This window comes from Narcine bancroftii, chromosome 1 (assembly GCF_036971445.1).
Source record: "Narcine bancroftii isolate sNarBan1 chromosome 1, sNarBan1.hap1, whole genome shotgun sequence".
Taxonomy (NCBI): domain Eukaryota; kingdom Metazoa; phylum Chordata; class Chondrichthyes; order Torpediniformes; family Narcinidae; genus Narcine; species Narcine bancroftii.
The window spans coordinates 161,316,460-161,335,717 of NC_091469.1; the positions used below are offsets into that span (position 1 = coordinate 161,316,460).

At 42.0% G+C, this 19,258-nt stretch overlaps 1 protein-coding gene across 6 annotated transcripts in view; it reads right to left on the reverse strand.

Moving 5' to 3' along the window:
* The window catches only part of LOC138735618 (rapamycin-insensitive companion of mTOR-like), a 265,357-nt gene that overhangs the window by 153,396 nt on the left and 92,703 nt on the right, over positions 1–19,258 (reverse strand). For all 6 annotated transcript variants that reach the window (XM_069883715.1, XM_069883709.1, XM_069883692.1 and 3 more), the window contains 2 exons: positions 15,163–15,332; positions 10,512–10,579 (listed from right to left, as the gene is read on the reverse strand). In XM_069883715.1, coding sequence (XP_069739816.1) covers positions 10,512–10,579; positions 15,163–15,332 — 238 coding nt within the window. The remainder of the gene's footprint in view (positions 1–10,511; positions 10,580–15,162; positions 15,333–19,258) is intronic.

Sequence of the window (19,258 nt, forward strand, 5' to 3'; positions counted from 1 at the left end):
AGAAAGATCTCTGGATTCTTTGGTATATTGTTTTCTGTTATTTTATTTAATATCTGATTGAGATCATCCCAAAATTTTTCTACTCTCTCACATGTCCAGATTGCATGAATTGTTGTTCCCCTTTCTTTTTTACATCGAAAACATCTATCAGATACTGTTGGGTCCCATTTATTTAACTTTTGCGGTGTAATGTATAGTCTGTGTAACCAATTATACTGTATCATACGCAGCCTCGTATTTATTGTATTTCTCATCGTTCCAGCGCATAACTTCTCCCATGTTTCCTTTTTTATCTTTATATTTAAATCTTGTTCCCATTTTTGTTTAGTTTTACCATTTGTTTCCTCATTTTCCTTTTCTTGCAGTTTAATATACATATTTTTTATAAATCTTTTGATTAACATTGTATCTGTAATCACATATTCAAGGTTACTTCCCTCTGGTAAACTCAAGTTGCTTCCTAATTTATCTTTCAAGTGGGATCTCAGTTGGTAATATGCCAGCGCTGTATCTCCCGTTATATTGTACTTATCTCTCATTTGTTCAAAGGATAAGAATCTACTTCCTGAAAAACAATTTTCTATTCTTTTAATCCCTTTTTTTTCCCATTTTCTAAAGGCAAGGTTGTCTATTGTAAAAGGGAGTAGCTTATTTTGCGTCAATATTAGTTTTGGTATTTGGTAATTTATTTTATTTCTTTCTACATGAATCTTCTTCCATATATTGAGGAGATGGTGTAATACTGGAGAAGTTCTATGTTGTACCAATTTTTCGTCCCATTTATATAATATGTGTTCAGGTATCTTTTCCCCTATTTTATCTAATTCTAGTCTCGTCCAGTCTGGTTTTTCCCTTGTTTGATAAAAATCTGATAGGTACCTTAATTGTGCGGCTCTATAATAATTTTTGAAGTTTGGCAATTGTAAGCCTCCTTGTTTATACCATTCTGTTAATTTGTCTAGTGCTATCCTCGGTTTCCCCCCTCTCCATAAAAATCTCCTTATTATTTTCTTTAACTCTTTGAAGAATTTTTCTGTCAGTTGTATTGGCAATGCCTGAAATAAGTATAGTATCCTTGGAAAAATGTTCATTTTAATACAGTTTATCCTTCCTATCAGTGTTAGTGGTAGCTCTTTCCAATGCTCTAAATCGTCCTGTAATTTTTTCATTAGTGGATTGTAATTGAGTTTATATAATTGGCCTAGATTTTTGTTTATTTGCACACCTAGGTATCTTATTGCCTGCGTTTGCCATCTGAATGGGGATTCCTCCTTAAATTTTGAGAAATCCGCGTTATTCATAGGCATTGCTTCACTTTTATTTACGTTTATCTTGTATCCCGACACTTCTCCATATTCCTTCAATTTCTTATATAGTTCTTTTATTGATAGTTCTGGTTCTGTTAAGTACACTATCACATCATCCGCAAACAGACTGATTTTATATTCCCTGTCTTTTATTTTTATTCCTTTTATATTATTATCTCTTCTTATCGATTCTGCTAGTGGTTCTATAGCTAGCGCAAACAATAATGGTGATAGTGGGCATCCCTGCCGCGTTGACCTGCTTAAGTTAAATTGCTTTGATACATGTCCATTTACTGTCACTTTCGCTAACGGTCCCTTATATAATGCTTTAATCCAATTAATATACTTCTCCGGTAAACTGAATTTTTGCAATACTTTGAACAGGTAATTCCATTCTACTCTGTCGAAGGCCTTCTCTGCGTCTAAAGCAACTGCTACTGCCGGTGCTTTATTTCCTTCTACTGCATGAATTAAGTTAATAAATTTACAAATATTGTCTGTTGTGCGTCTTTTTTTGATAAATCCAGTTTGGTCTAAATTTACCATTTTCGGTACCTGTTCTGCTAATCTGTTCGCTAATAGTTTAGCTATTATCTTATAATCTGTGTTTAGCAGAGATATTGGTCTATATGACGCTGGTGAGAGTGGATCTTTCCCTTGTTTTAGTATCACTGTAATTATTGCTGTTTTACATGAATCTGGTAAGTTTTGTGTCTCATCAATCTAGTTGATTACATCCAGGAGGGGCGGTATTATTAGGTCTTTAAATGTTTTGTAGAATTCTATTGGGAGTCCATCCTCTCCTGGTGTCTTATTATTTGGTAAATTTTTTATTATCTCTTGTATTTCTACTGTTCCAAATGGTTCTGTTAATTTATTTTGTTCCTCTATTTGTAGTTTTGGTAGTTCAATTTTAGTCAAAAATTCATCTATTTTCCCTTCTTTCCCTTCGTTTTCGGTTCGGTATAATTGTTCATAGAATTCTCTGAAGTTTTCCTTAATTTCTTTTGGATTATATGTAATTTGTTTGTCTTTTTTCCTTGTTGCCAATACCATTTTCTTAGTTTGCTCTGTCTTAAGCTGCCATGCTAGGATTTTGTGTGTTTTTTCCCCTAGTTCATAATATTTCTGTTTTGTCTTCATTATATTCTTCTCCACCTTATATGTTTGTAATGTTTCATATTTTATTTTTTTATCCGCCAATTCTCTTCTTTTGGTTGTATCTTCCTTTATTGCTAATTTTTTTTCTATGTTTATTATTTCCCTTTCCAACTGCTCTGTTTCCTGATTATAGTCCTTCTTCATCTTGGTTGCATAACTTATTATTTGCCCTCTCATGAATGCTTTCATTGCGTCCCATAGTATAAACTTATCTTCCACTGATTCCGTATTTACTTCAAAGTACATTTTTAATTGTTTTTCAATAAATTCTCTAAAATCCTGTCTTTTAAGTAGCATGGGGTTTAATCTCCATCTATACATTCTTGGAGGGATGTCTTCTAGCTCTATTGCCAATAACAGGGGTGAGTGGTCCGATAATAGTCTAGCTTTATATTCTGTTTTCCTAACTCTCCCTTGTATGTGGGCTGATAACAGGAATAGGTCTATCCTTGAGTATGTTTTATGTCTAGTCGAGTAGTATGAGTATTCCTTTTCTTTTGGGTTTTGTTTCCTCCATATGTCCACAAGTTTCATTTCTTGCATTGATTTAATTATAAATTTGGTTACTTTGTTCTTCCTGTTAATTTTTTTCCCCGTTTTATCCATATTTGGATCCAAATTCAGATTGAAATCCCCTCCTATTAGTATGTTCCCTTGCGTATTAGCCACCTTCAAAAAGATATCTTGCATAAACTTTTGATCTTCTTCGTTAGGTGAATATATATTAAGTAGATTCCAAAGCTCTGAATATATCTGACATTTTATCATAACATATCTCCCTGCTGGATCTATTATTTCCTCTTCTATTTTGAATGGCACATTTTTGCTAATTAATAAAGCCACTCCTCTTGCTTTTGAATTATACGATGCTGCTGTTACATGTCCTACCCAATCTCTCTTTAATTTCTTGTGCTCCAATTCAGTTAAGTGTGTTTCTTGGACAAATGCTATATCTATTTTTTCCTTTTTCAGTAAATTTAGTAGTTTCTTCCTTTTAATTTGGTTATGTATTCCATTAATATTTAGAGTCATATAGTTCAGCGTAGCCATTTTATATTTTGTTTATCTTCTCTTTCCGTTTTTCCATCATTACCTTTCCTCCTTTTCCATTTCTGTTTTCTTATTTTCAACTCTTTACCAGACAACATTCCTACAACATCCAACATTTTCCTTATTCTCCTATTTCTATCTTCTTTATCCCCAATCTCCCCTTCCCCTCCTGAGTTGCCCTTTATCCCTTGTCGGACAACCACATCTCCCCTCTCCATTTGGATTTGCGAATCCACTCGCAAGCGTCAACTGATTTTGCAGTGACCGCTCTTTTCCCCCACCCAGCCCCCCCCAAGAAAAGATTTCGTTTTTTATATGTCACAAAGGTCACTCTTTTAGTTCCCTCCTTATTCTCTCTATTCCATTACCTTCCCTTATTAATTCTTGTCTATACTCTCTATGTTTTCCTCTAATTACAGATACTTTCACATATGCCCATTGTCTCTATTCACTCTTATACCTCTTTACCCGCATACATATCAATCGTGGTCATTTTTACCCTCCTTACCCGTCTTCATCCCTCAGTCTATTTTTGTCTTTACCCACATACATATCAATCGTGATAATTTTTGCTCTCATTACCCGTCTTCATCCCTCAGTCTATTTTTGTAATTGTTCTGCAAATTTTCGTGCTTCTTCTGGATCCGAGAATAGTCTGTTTTGTTGTCCTGGAATAAATATTTTCAATACCGCAGGATGCTTCAGTGTAAATTTATATCCTTTCTTCCATAAAATCGCTTTTGCTGCATTGAACTCTTTTCTCTTCTTTAGGAGTTCAAAGCTTATATCTGGATAAATGAAGATTTTTTGCCCTTTATACTCCAGTGGTTTGTTGCCCTCTCTTACTTTTTCCATTGTCTTCTCCAGTACCTTTTCTCTTGTAGTATATCTTAGGAATTTTACTACAATAGATCTTGGTTTTTGTTGTGGTTGTGGTTTAGGGGCCAATGCTCTATGTGCCCTTTCTATTTCCATTTCTTGCTGTAGTTCTGGACATCCTAGGGCCTTAGGGATCCATTCTTTTATAAACTCCCTCATATTCTTGCCTTCTACATCTTCCTTAAGGCCCACTATCTTTATGTTATTTCTTCTGTTATAATTTTCCATTATATCTATTTTTTGGGCTAGTAATTCTTGTGTCTCTTTAGTTTTTTTATTAGATTCCTCCAATTTCTTTTTTAAGTCTTCTACCTCCATTTCTGCTGCTATTGCCCGTTCTTCCATCTTGTCCATTTTTTTCCCCATTTCTGTTAAGGTCATATCCATTTTATTTATTTTCTTTTCTGTGTTGTTTATTCTTCTTCTTAAATCATTGAATTCCTGTGTTTGCCATTCTTTGAATGACTCCATGTATCCTCTAACAAGAGCAAGTACCTCCTTTACCTTGCCTTTCTTTTCTTCTTCTATTTCCCTGTACTCTTCCTCTTCCTCTAGGTTGACCATCTGTTGTTTCTTTGCTGCCCTTTCCTCCTCTTCTTTCTTGTTTCCATTGTCTTCTGTGGTCTCTTCTTGCTGCAGGTGTTCTGCAGCTGTCGTTGCCGGCTGTGGAGATCGACTCCCCAGCTGGTCCCCCCTCCCGTCGGTGTGTTTTTTTTCATGCGCATCGCGCATGCGCGAGGAGTCGCGCATGCGCGGTTGCGCACTTTTACTCGGCTCTGTGAGCCATTGTTGTAGTTCTCTTTCTACCGACCTGAGGTAGTGGGGTCTTCTCTCCACAGCGGGCCTCTTCGGACAGGTAAGGCCTTCACCTTTTTCCTCCGTTGTCTTCTCTTCCTCTCTTCTTTCCGTTGATTTTGATTTTTTTCCTTTTGTCTCCATCTTCTTTCCACCTTTATACTCACTTTTCTTTAACTTGTATTTCTGTGCCTTTGTATTTTCTCTTGTTTTTCCCGACTTTTCTGGAGAGGGCTGGAGTTCACCGTCCGGCCACTACTCCATCACGTGACTCCTCTCGTGCTGACTCTATTCTTTATGCAGCCCACTACACAGTGGTATTGTCAACAAATTTGTAGGTGGTGTTATTGTCATACCAAGACACACCATCGTAGGTGTAGATATTTTCAAACTTTTTCTTTCCACTCACATGCCACCTTAACTAATCCCTATGCCAAAGGTGCTCTGTGATTAGTATGGGATTACTTAAGGTGGCATGTGAGTGGAAAAATGTTGGAAAACCACTTTTCAAAAAAAAATCATACCAAATTGACTCGTTATGTGCACAGTTTCACAATTCCAAGGAAATGGGTCAATGACAATTTTTCTCAAGCAAAATGCTTCAGTAACAATTGGATCTAGAGCAGTGGTTCTCAACCTTCCCTTCCCACTCACATCCTAATCACAGAGCAACTATGGCATGAGAATGACTTAAGGTGGCATGTATGTGGAAAGAAAAAGTTTGAAAACCACTGGTGTAGTGAGGAGAGCAGGGGGCTAAGAACAGCTCTGTGTTGCTCTGGTACTATTGGAAATTGTGGAGATGTTCTTGCCAGTCCTCACTGATTGTGGTTTGGAGATAAGGAAATTCATGATCCAATTACACAGTGGGGTGTTGAGTCCCAGGTCTTGGAGTTTGCTGATCAGTTTTGAGGGGATGATGGTGTTAAATGCCGAACTGTCGTCGATAAAGAGCATCCTGATGTTTGCATCTTTGCTGTCCAGGTGTTCCAGGACTTTGTGAAGAGCCAGTGAGATGGCGTCCACCCTAGACCTGTTGCTATGATAGGCTAACTGGAACAGATCTACGTAACTGCTCATGAACTGCATCGCTGTTCATGTAATTGCTATTAGCCGATAGTCATTAAGGCATCCGTGGCGGATGTTTTCCTTGGATTCACTCTCCTAAAGACAGAACACAAGTCATCCTCCGATTCAGACAGGATGGAATCATCAGGGGACATGGGTCTGCGGAGGGGTAGTTTCCTCAGGGAGCACAGCTTTGCCATCTGCTGTTTCACCGAATTTGGTTTTGTAGCAGGTTATGGCATTTAGGCCCTTCCACAGCTGTCGGGTGTCCCTTGTTGTTTCCATTTTCATCCAGAATCTCCACTTCACCCGAGAGATGGCTTTTTGCATTGAACTCTGGTCCTTCTATATTGATCTGGATCTCTGAACATAAATGTGGACTTGGAATATTTGGCCCATTAAAAATCTGAGCTGACTAATTTACCAATGTATTCATGGATATCTTCAATATCTCACTCCAGCAGGATGTGGTACCAACCTGTTTCAAACAGGCGGCTATTGTACCGGTGCCCAAGAAGAGTGCTCAGGAACTGAGACACTAACTTCAGAGCGGATGTCAAGCTAGCCCTAGCTGTTCCAACAGCCAAGCTGTCTAAGGCCATCAGGGAAGCAAAGTGTGCACAGCCCAGCGCATTCACAGTCACTTCCTGGACAGCAAGGACATGCAAGGTATGTGGAAGGGCATCCTGGACATCACCAACCACAAGACTACACCATCTGCCTGTGCTGGTCCTCCCAGATGCACTGAACAACTTCTACCTGCACTTTGAGGCAAAACATGATGTTGCAGCAAAGAAGACCGTCTCTTCTCCAAATGACCAGGAGCTGTGTCTTGCAGTGGCTGACATGAAGAGAGAGCTAAATACGGTCAACCTGTGAAATGCTGCTGGACTGGATAACATTCTCCGCTCCATCCTCAACATTCATTGGAGTGACTTCATCACCGACATTGAAGTACTCGAGCTGGCAGAGTCCGCAAGCATCGAATCCACGCTGCTGAAGACCCAACTGCGCTGGGTGGGTCACGTCTCCAGAATGGAGGACCATCGCCTTCCCAAGATCATGTTATATGGCGAGCTCTCCACTGGCCACTGAGACAGAGGTGCACCAGAGAAGAGGTACAAGGACTGTTTAAAGAAATCTCTTGGTGCCTGCCACATTGACCACCGCCAGTGGGCTGATATCGCCTCCAACCGTGCATCTTGGCGCCTCACAGTTCAGCGGGCAGCAACCTCCTTTGAAGAAGACCGCAGAGCCCACCTCACTGACACAAGACAAAGGAGGAAAAACCCAACACCAACCAACCAATTTTCCCTTGCAACCGCTGCAACCGTGCCTGCCTGTCCCGCATCGGACTTGTCAGTCACCAACGAGCCTGCAGCAGATGTGGACATACCCCTCCATAAATCTTCGTCTGCGAAGCCAAGCCAAAGAAAGGATAACATTCCCAGCAGAGTGCTCAGGTTGTGTGGCTCAGCTGGCAGACGTTCTCACTGACATCTTTAACACCTCCCTGAGAAGCGCCATGGTCCCAACGTGCTTCAAAGCACATTGTCCCTGTGCCAAAGAAGTCGGCAGGTCCCGCTTCAATAATTACTGCCTTGTCACACTCATGTCCATCATTAAAAAGTACTTCAAGGGACTTGTCATGGGGCACATCAAGCACCTGCTGCCCCGTCACTAGACCCCCTGCAGTTCACATACAGACCCAATCGCTCTACGGACGATGCTATTACCATTGCTGAACCCTCAACCACCTGGAAAACAAGGACTTGAATGTTCAAATGCTTTTTACTGACTTAAACTCAGCAGTCAACATAATCATGCCTCAGTACCCGATAAGAAAGTTGGGTCTGCTGGGTTTAAACACCTCCCTTTGCAATTAGATTCTTGTCAGGCAGACCTCAGGCAGTCCGGATCGGAAACAGCATCTCCAAGACCATCACACTCTGCACAGCAACCCCCACCAGGACTGTGTACCAAGTCCACTGCTGTTCAGCCTGCTGATCCACGATGGTGCAGCGAAACACAGCTTGAGCCATATCATCATATTCGCTGATGACACGACCGTGGTGGGCCTGATTAGTAAGAATCCAGAGTCTGCGTCGAGATGAGGTGCAGTCGCTCACGGACTGGTGCACAGCCAACAACCTGTATCTGAATGTTAAAGAGAAGTTGTTGACTTCAAGAAAGCTTGGGGGGGGGGCAGGGGAGGGGAAGAGGAAACCACGCTCTGCTAACCATTAATGGCTCCACTGTTAAGGTCGTCAAGAGTATCAAGTTCCTTGGAATGCACTTGGTGGAGAACTTCACATGGTCCCTTAACACAAGCTCCATAGCCAAGAAAGCCCACTAGCACCTCTATCCTCACTACATTCTACAGAGGATGTACTGAAAGCATCCTGTGCAACTGCATAACTGCCTGTTTGGAAGCTGGACCTCCTTGGACCACAAGACCCTACAGAGGATTGTGAAGTCAGTGGAAAAGTTCATTGGGGGCTCTCATCCTATCATGAAGATCACCTACAACACTCGATGCAGGCGAAAGGCAATAAACATTGTGAAGGACTCCACACACCTCTCACGTAAACTATTCTCCCTTCTGCCATCTGGTAGGAGGTACTGCAGCACTCGGGCTCTTATGTCCAGATTGGGCAAATGCTTTTTTTCCCAAGCCATCAGACTCCTAACTCCCAAAACATTTGGGGATAGGGTACAATGTATATGTCTTAATATTTCAATGTGTTTAACTATCTAACATATATTTAGGTAAATATGCTCCGTGGTCCTGGAGAAACACTATCTCGTCTTTACTGTGTGAGCATGGTATGAACGATAAATCAAGGTGACTTGACTTGAAATGCCAGTGATCGGGCTCTCAAAAAGTTCTGATTTAATTGTTCATCCAGGGCTCCTGGTTGGGGAAAACCCTGAATGATTTGGTGGGGACAAACTCATCCACAGCTGTTTTGATAAAGTCTGTGACAGCCCCATTGTAATTGTTCAGATCATCAGCTGAGTCCTTGAACACCGCCCAATCCGCTGACTCGAGGAAGTCCTGCAACCATTCTTCAGCTCCTATGACCACCCTCTAGTTGTCCTGATCTCCGGAACCTCTCTTTTTAGGCCGTCTGTATGAATGTAGAAGGAGCACAGCCAGGTGATCCCCCTTGCCAAAATGCAGTCTCGGGTAAGAATGGTAGGCTTTCTCTCTACACCCACTACTGTATAGCTAAAGAGCATTCCAACTCCAACTTCAAATTCATTGGCGACACCACAGAGTGAGCCAGGTATCAAATAATGATGTCAGATTACAAGAGATTAAAAGTCCTGTTGCATGCTGTCAAAATAAACTCACAATGTCAATAAGATGAAGGAGATGATCAGTGACTTAAGGAGAGGGAGCAGAGTCCACACCTGCTCACATTAATGGAACTGAAGTCGAAAGAGTAGATAGCTTCAAGCTTTTTAAGAGTAAATATTTCCAATGACCAGATCTGGGACAAGTGCATTCAAGAAAACACATCAACACCAGTATTTTCTGGGAAGAATGAGGAAGCTCAGGATGTCTCCCGATCCATCAACAACTTCTACAGGTGCACCATCGAAATCAGACTTAATGGATGAATAACAACATGGGATGGGAGCTCCTTTGCTCAAGGTCAAAAGATGGTGAATGCAGCTCAAAATGCAATGCAAACTTCCCTCCCCTCCATGAACCCTATGTACATATCCTATTGCCTAGGAAAGGCAGCCAACATACTGAAGGACATTCACTTCTCCCTCCTCTCATTGGGGAGAAGACTTCTGAGTGTGAAAATATACATCATCTGGCTGAGCAGCTTCTTCACAGTCATCAGGCTGCTTGAACACCTAACAGAGCTGCCTTTCTTAGTGCCAATTGATCCTCCTTTCATATTGTAATCCTTTTCTCTGTAATTGTGTTCTTTACACAGGTGTATGAATGTCAAAGAAGCTATTGGTCTGTCACATAAAAACCTTTCTTTTCTGTACCAGCTATTTTGAGATAAACTAAATGAACTTAGTCACATAATTCTGACAGGTTTTTTTTTTGCATTTTTTTCCCCCTATAGAATAGCTTTTATAATTCCCACACCGGAAAACTACCATTTTCTGACAAACCTTTTCCCTCTTCCAGAACTAATTATTCATCCTGATTCCCTCAACAAATTTCTTTTGAGAACTCTACATTATTACATATGGAAAAAAAAAATCAAGGAGAGAACTTACTTGAGTTGCCCCTCTGCAGTATCTGGACTATGTCTGTAGTGAAAATCTGTATATGGTGCAAGAATTTGCTGCAACAAAAGAACACATTATTAGAAACAAATAAACACAGCCATTTCTGAACTTGATTTTATATTATAACAGAAACAACTCAAAATGCTCAGGTTATGCAGCATCTATGGAAGCATTATTAATGCTTCAGGCCAAAGAGACGTTGTCAGAATTCAGAGGAAAACGAAGAGAAAGTTCATCAAAATGAATTTCAAATCATCAATTCATCCACACTGATGGATCAAATCTCCAAGGGCATACTCAGAATCTCCAGCTCACACTCTGCAGCCAGAGCCTTTGGCTGAGTAAAACTAACCACAAGGCAGCTTTTGAATGTCAGAATATATGAAAATAACATTTTCCTTACACACAAATGTAGAATTCATTTTTGTGCTTTCACCATATCCAATTTTTATTGTCTGCTTACCACATCCTTCAGCCCACAATGTTGTGCTGACCTATATAAATATTCTCCACGATCAATCCAACCCCTGCCTCCCTCATAGTCGATAACTTCCTATTTTCCTTACATCAATGTAAGTCTTTTGAATGTTGCTATTGATCTGTGTTAATATTTAGGTTAATGCAATGGTTCTCAACCTTTTTCTTTCCACTCACATACCACTAAGTAATCCCTATGCCGTCGGTGCTCTGTGATTAGTGAAGGTGGGATGTGAGTGGGAAGGGAAGGTTGAGAATCACTGCTCTAGACCCAATTTTTACTGAAATATTTGCCTGAGAAAAATTGTCATTTTCCCATTTCCTTTAGAGTTATGAAAAGGTGCACATAACGAGTCAATGAGGTACGATTAAAACTGGTTTTCAAACTTTTTCTTTCCACCCTCATATCACCTTAAGCAATCCCTTACTAATCACAGAGCACCAATGGCAAAGGGATTACTTAAAGTGGTATGTGAGTGGAAAGAAAAAGGTTGAGAACCGCTGGGTTAATATTAAGCTATATTTAATATATACATTGTAGTAAAAGTTAGTTTTGGGTGGGCAGGACTACAGACACATTTATTTACAGCTGGTAGCTGGCTTCAGCATCAACAAACGCATTTGCATTTTAAAACACAAATGACCAGAAAAGTCAGTTTGAAAGCCGAAAAGTCTGCTGGTGCACTGCAAGGAGAAGAGATGAAAGATTTTTTATGATGGTACTTGAGTTAAGTGGAACAATGGATTGCTAGCTTGAGTATACAAGAAGCCATTTTGTTAAAAATTCCAGACAGACAGGAAACAGAGAGGAACATCAGTTAATTGCTTTGATTCTGTAGGTGGACACTGATGCTTTGAGCATACAAGTCAAGAGACATTCTGAATTTCAAAGACCGAAATGATGTCACATACCATGTGACATGATAGATTTGCAAGAAATATATTATCGAAATGAGAGACAAAGAAGTCCGTTTTAAGGGAATTCGCCATCCTGTTCAGACAGGATTGAAAGCATCAATATTTCCTACAGATGAGGAAAAAGCTGCCTATATTTTACTTCTGAAAAAGGGGAACACAGGATAAGTAAGCCCACTTTTGACTGTCTCTAAGATAATAAGGGCACTTTCATCATTTGAAACACAGATTTCAAAGTATTCAGTCAAGAGAAGAAAACACTAATGTGAAGAAAATCTTTCTGAAGGTATGAAGCGCTTCATAATTATATCTGAACTGAAAATTTAAGATCTTCAAGCAAGACCAAAATGATGCTGAAGTTTTAAAATTGACTTTTCAGAGTTTGGGACTTTAACAAACACATTACATTTGTGCATAATGGGGGCTTAAGTTAGAGATAAGTAAGAAATGTCATGTTATTATTGGTTAAATAAAAATTGTTATTTTGAATTTACCATAACCTAGTGAAGTTTTGCCATTGCTGTTTCTTTATTAATGCTAACAAATTCTCTTTAGTCCCTAACAAAATTGAGAGGGTTGTTAGTTGGTAACATGCCATTCTGATGTCTCTCCTAAACATTACTCCATTCACCTTAAATTGATGTCCTCTGATGTTGGCCATTGCTGCCCTGGGAAACAGGTGCTGGTTGTCCACCCTATCTATAGAATCTTGTAAACTTCTGTTAAATTTTCTCTCATCCTTCCACACTCCTAAGAGAAAAGTCCCAGCTCCACTAACCTCGCCACTTAAGACTTATTTTCCAATCCAGGCAACATCCTGGTAAATCTCTCTGCACCCTCTCCAGAGCTTCCATATCCTTCCTTTAATGAGGTGACCAGAACTGAACACAATACCCCAAGTGTGGTCTTACCAAAGATTTGTAGAGTTGCAACATGATGGTAAACTCAATCCCCATATTAATGAAGCCCAGCATCCCATAGGCTTTCTTTACTAACCTATCAATCTGTGCGGCGACCTTGAGGGTTGTAAGGATTTGGACTCCAAAGGTCCCTCTGTTCATCCACACTCTTAAGTAAGTGACCATTAACCCTGTACTCAGCCTTCTGGTTTGTCCTTCCAAAATGCATCACCTCACACTGATCCGGATTGAACTCCTTCTACCCCTTCTCCACCAACTCTGCATCCAGTCCATAATCCTGTTGTAACCATAAACAACCTTCAGCTCAATCCACAAATCCTTCAACCTCCGAGTTATCCGCAAACTTACTGATCCATCCTTCTGCCTCTTCATCCAGGTCACCTATATATATTTTAAAAAAAATCACAAAGAGCAGGGTCCCAGAACAGATCTTTCCGGAACTCCACTAGTCACTGATCTCCAGGCAGAATACTACCCTTCCACTACTACTCTCTGCTTTCTTCCTGCAAGCTCATTTTTTATCCACACTGCCAAGGTTCCATGGATCCATGTCTCATGACTTTCTGAACAAGTCTCTCATGGGGGACCTTGTCAAATGCCTTACAAAAATTTATATAGAATACTTTTTACAGCCCTACCCTCATCAATTTCTTTCGTTACCTCCTCAAAAAACTTGAGGCACGACTTTCCCTTCACAAAGCCTTGCTGACTGAGTAGACTATACTTCTCCAAATGCTCATGTCCTCATTAAGAATCCTCTCCAATAGTTTGCATACTACTGATATAATTAAGTGACCTTATCTTCCATTCCTCCAAAGATAGAAGTCCTAGCTGGTTGAACCTTTCCTCATCATATTCTCCAATCCAGACAATATTCTGGTATATCTCCTCTGCACCCCGTCTAAAACTTCCACACTCTACCTATATAGCAAATCAAACAGAAATGGACATAATACTCAAAGTGTGGCCTGACCAGAGTTTTATTCATCTGTAACATTACCTCAGAGCTCTTGAACTTAATCTCTTGACCAATGAAGGACAGTACACCATACACACCGTTAATTACTTTCCACAGTACCATGGACACCAAGATCCCTCTGCACCTCCACGCTATTAAGAATCTTGCCATCAACCACGCACTCCACCTTTGACCTTTCAAAGACCCACTTCATACTTACCCAGATAGTATTCCATCTGCCACTTCTTCACTCAATACTGCACATTATCTAAATCCCGTTATAGCCAATGACAATCCTCTATACTACCCCAAAACCCCAACCTTTGAGTCATCTGCAAACCTTCTGATCAACCCTTCACTTCTTTATTGGTCATTTATAAATATCACAGGTTCTAGAACAGATCATTTATAGGGAGACAGCCAGTGCCTTTTCCCCAGGGCAGGAATAGCAAACACAAGAGGCCACCTGTACAAAGTGAAGGGATGGAAGTTTGGGGGAAAGACATCAATGCAAGTTCTTTTGCACAGAGAGTTGTGGAGACCTGGAATGCCTTGCCATGGATGGTGGTGGAGGCTGAAGCATTAGGAGCATTTAAGAGACTCTTAGATACTTAGATCCACAGGCACATGGATTTAAGAAAAATAGAGGGTTACAGGGTAGGGAGGGTTTAGTATTTTTAAGGAATGTGTGGGTCAACACAACCTCGAGGTCCAAAAGGCCTGTACTATGTTCTATTTCTGCTGAGCACTGGTAATCACTGACCTCCAGTCAAAACAAATTCCATTTCCTTCTATGGGCCAGACAATTTAGAAATACAAGCAGCCCAACTTTCCATGGATCCCATGTCTTATGGATTTTCTGAATGAACCGACCAGAGGGAACCTTGTCAATCACTACTAAAATCCATATGCACCACATCCACAGCTTTATCTTCGTGAATCAGTTTTGTCACCTTCTAAAAATACTCAATTAGACTCATGAGGCGTTTCCTGCCCATCATAAAGCTATGCTAACTCCCTAAAACTATGCTTCTCCAAATGCTTGCTTAAGCATCCTCTCCAATAGTTTGACACTGGCCTATAATTCCCAGGATTCTCAGGAACTAAAGAACAGTTGCCATCCTCCAATCCTCTGGTGTCATTGCTATGGGCATAAATCATCGTCAACATCCCAGCAGTCACTTCCCATATCCTGTCTTTTCCTAACAAATGGATATCCTCACTGTTACAGGCCTCAGTTGTAAGAAACTCCAAACTGCATCAAGTGCTCCATGCTTATTAGCTACACCATGAAGGATTTGTTCAAGTGGGATTACTATCTTACAATGTGTGCAGTCACTAGAGTCATAAAAGCAACCAATGGCCATACCTCGAGTTCCACATCAGTTCTAACGTACTTCCGAGTCTTTGGGTGATTTAGCAGGTGCAGAATGGTTGTGATAAGGGCTTCGTTTATCCGATTCAACTGACAGTCAATTACATTCTTCAGAATGGTACTGAGACCTCCACGGATGGCCACTACCTCAGCATTCTGCAGGGCTGTTAAAATAAATTAATCCAACATTGAAAAAGAGTGACATACTCATTAAATATCTGTATTTGTGGAGACCTACACTGATGACCCAGCATCAGTAAATCCAGACAATGAAGTCATGAATTGTTTTCTCCTTGAGGGAAAGATACAAGTTTCTGTGAAAACCAAGTCCCATATCAATGGGCTATCTCTTTTAATTTCCAGGGAAATGCACAAAATGACCAAAGAGCCTGCAGATGCTGGAATCTAGGGCAAAAGCAGAATTCCAAATGAACTCAGTGTGTCAACCAGCTTCTATGAAGGCAAAAAGATGCAAGTCAATGCATTTTAATTTTTAGAGATACAGTACCGTAAAGGACCCTTTTGTCCACAAGCCTTATGCTGCCCAAGTACACCTATGTGATCAATTAACCTACCAACCCTGGGTGTTTTGGATGGTATGAGGAAACCAGAGCACATGGTAGAAACCTACGCAGACACAGGGAGAACGAACAAACTCCTTACAGAGAGCAACGAATTCGAACCCAGGTCGCTGGCGCCAATAGGGTGGTGCTTACCATTACCCTAATCATGCTTTGGGTCAAGAGCCTGTATCAAGACAAAAATCAAACACACTTTCTCCATTTCCCACACATCTGCTCTGATCCCCATCCCTTTCCCAGATGGAATCTGAAACAAAGAATTACAGGATTGGCAGCATCAGTAGAGGGAAAAGAATGGCCATTTCTAACCAGAACCCCTCATAAAGACAGAACCATTCTCTAGGATTCTTGATGGAAGGATTCTAACCTGAAACCTTGACACTTTTGCTGCTCAACCTGCTAATAAGTTCCTCTAGAATGCTGACAAGAGATGGAGTTATCTTGGACCTCAACTTTCACCCCACGAGTTTCTGCATCAAACATATCACCTTCTGCCATTCCACCAGCTCCAACCATCCATCACATATTCTTCCCCTCCCCACTCCTCCCCACCCCAATATTGGGGTTCTGCAGAGACCCGTCTCTTTGGGACTACCTGTTCAAACCTCCCTACCTAACCCGCACCATCACCTGACCCATTCCAACTAAAAGAGGTAAAAAACATTTCCCTTCAGCATCCAGGAACCTAAATGGTCCTTTAAGGTGAGACGAGGTTCACCTGCACCTCATCTACTGTATTCAGTGATCACAATACGAATTCCTCTACATCAGTGCAATCAAACATAGATTACGTGGCCACTTTGAGAATACCAGCACTCAGTCCACCTTGGCTATTGAGGTTCCAGTTGCACGTTCACACCAATCTGTCCATCTTGGCCCCTTTATTGCTAAAATAAGGCTAAACCAAAGTAAAAGAACTGAGAAACAAAAGAAAATTGCAGATGTTGGAATGCAGAGCAAACAATGAAATGTTGGAGGAACTCTGTGGGCTGGGGAGAATCCGTTGGCAGAAACAGTCAGTCGACGTTTCTGGTCAGGACACATTATTGATAATGGCTGACTGACTATTTTGACCCACAGATACTGCTTGAACCACTCAGTCCCTCGAGCATTTCATTATTTGCTTTGGAAGAACAGCATCTCATTTTCCACTTAGATAGCCTACAACCCAGAATGAATACTGAAATTTCCAATTTCAGTGAACCAATTTCCAGTTTCATAAAAAGTCTGTGACCATTCACCTCATTTTATTAAGCCTTCAGTCTCTCATACTCCAGGGAGAAAAATACCCAACCTATTCAGTCTCTAATTATAACTCAAGGCTGCCAGTCTCAGTGTGACATACGGTATGTTCATTTTCATCTTGAAATGATCCAAGAACAGAGAAAGGTGTATTCTGCTAAGTAAAATCTAAGTATAGAGAATGTCTGTAAATTTCTACAAGTCATCTCCTATGCAGTAAAAGATTTCTTGTCAGAGTACATACATGACATTACATACAACCCTGAACAGTGGTGAGGATAATTGGTTCCATTCATTCCAGCCCTGGCAACCTTCGTCTTCTGAGCACTTGCTCACCCTGTATGACTCACCTTCCTCCACTCCAACCTCTCACCTTTTCTTGCCCCTCTCTCCATTTGTCTGGCATCTGCCAATCCTTTTGCTCTGTTCATCATGCTTCACCAATCCCAAATAGTGCCCCTGTCCCATTCTGCCCTCTTTACACTGACCTCTCTCCTCCATGACAGACTAAAGGCTTATGGCTCAAAGCATCGCCCATTCCTTTTCTCTCATTGGTACTGCTCAACCCATAAAGTTCCTCCAAAATACAGTGGAACCCATCATAACCCGATGGTTCAAGTTAAAAAAAAAACCGGATCGTGAAAAAAAGCAAGGTAGCGCTAAATCGAGGTTTCACTACTGTGTACGCCAAAATGTTTGGCCTGGAAGTCAGCCTGAAGAAAACTGAGGTCCTCCATCAGCCAGCTCCCCACCATGATTACCAGCCCCCCCATATCTCCATCGGGCACACAAAACTCAAAACGGTCAACCAGTTTACCTATCTCGGCTGCACCATTTCATCAGATGCAAGGATCAACAATGAGATAGACAACAGACTCGCCAAGGCAAATAGCGCCTTTGGAAGACTACACAAAAGAGTCTGGAAAAACAACCAACTGAAAAACCTCACAAAGATAAGCGTATACAGAGCCGTTGTCATACCCACACTCCTTTTCGGCTCCAAATCATGGGTCCTCTACCGGCACCACCTACGGCTCCTAGAACGCTTCCACCAGCGTTGTCTCCGCTCCATCCTCAACATCCATTGGAGCACTTACATCCCTAACGTCGAAGTACTCGAGATGGCAGAGGTCGACAGCATCGAGTCCACGCTGCTGAAGATCCAGCTGCGCTGGATGGGTCACGTCTCCAGAATGGAGGACCATCGCCTTCCCAAGATCGTGTTATATGGCGAGCTCTCCACTGGCCACCGTGACAGAGGTGCACCAAAGAAAAGGTACAAGGACTGCCTAAAGAAATCTCTTGGTGCCTGCCACATTGACCACCGCCAGTGGGCTGATAACGCCTCAAACCATGCATCTTGGCGCCTCACAGTTTGGCGGGCAGCAACCTCCTTTGAAGAAGACCGCAGAGCCCACCTCACTGACAAAAGGCAAAGGAGGAAAAACCCAACACCCAACCCCAACCAACCAATTTTCCCCTGCAACCGCTGCAATCGTGTCTGCCTGTCCCGCATCGGACTTGTCAGCCACAAACGAGCCTGCAGCTGACGTGGACTTTTTACCCCCTCCATAAATCTTCGTCCGCGAAGCCAAGCCAAAGAAAAAAAAACAATATATACACACGCATTGATTGCGGCAGATATCCCAGCACCCCCCTCTGTCCGCGGCAGCACTCAACCCCCTCTTGTGGCAGCACCCACCCCCCCGCCCCCCCTTCTCGGGCGCACGCCCCCCCTTCTCGGGCGCACGCCCCCCCTTCTCGGCCGCACGCCCCCCCTTCTCGGGCGCACGCCCCCCCTTCTCGGGCGCACGCCCCCCTTCTCGGCCGCACGCCCCCCCTTCTCGGCCGCACGCCCCCCCTTCTCGGCCGCACGTCCCCCCTTCTCGGCCGCACGCCCCCCCTTCTCGGCCGCACACCCCCCCTTCTCGGCCGCACGCCCCCCTTCTCGGGCGCACGCCCCCCTTCTCGGGAACACGCCCCCCTTTTCGGAAACACGCCCCCTTCTCGGAAACACGCCCCCTTCTCAGAAACTCACACCACCCCCCTTCTCAGAAACACACTCCACCCCTCTTCTCAGAAACGCACACCATGCCCCCTTCTCAGAAACACCCTTCGCCCATCAATGTGATGAATTCCCCAAGGTAAACATTACTGTACTTATTACCTTAATCATTTAGACACGCCACTTCTAAACATCCACTGTGCCACAGAGTGGCCGACCTTGGTCTTGCATCTATTAAAATGGGCTCACTTAATGTCCTATC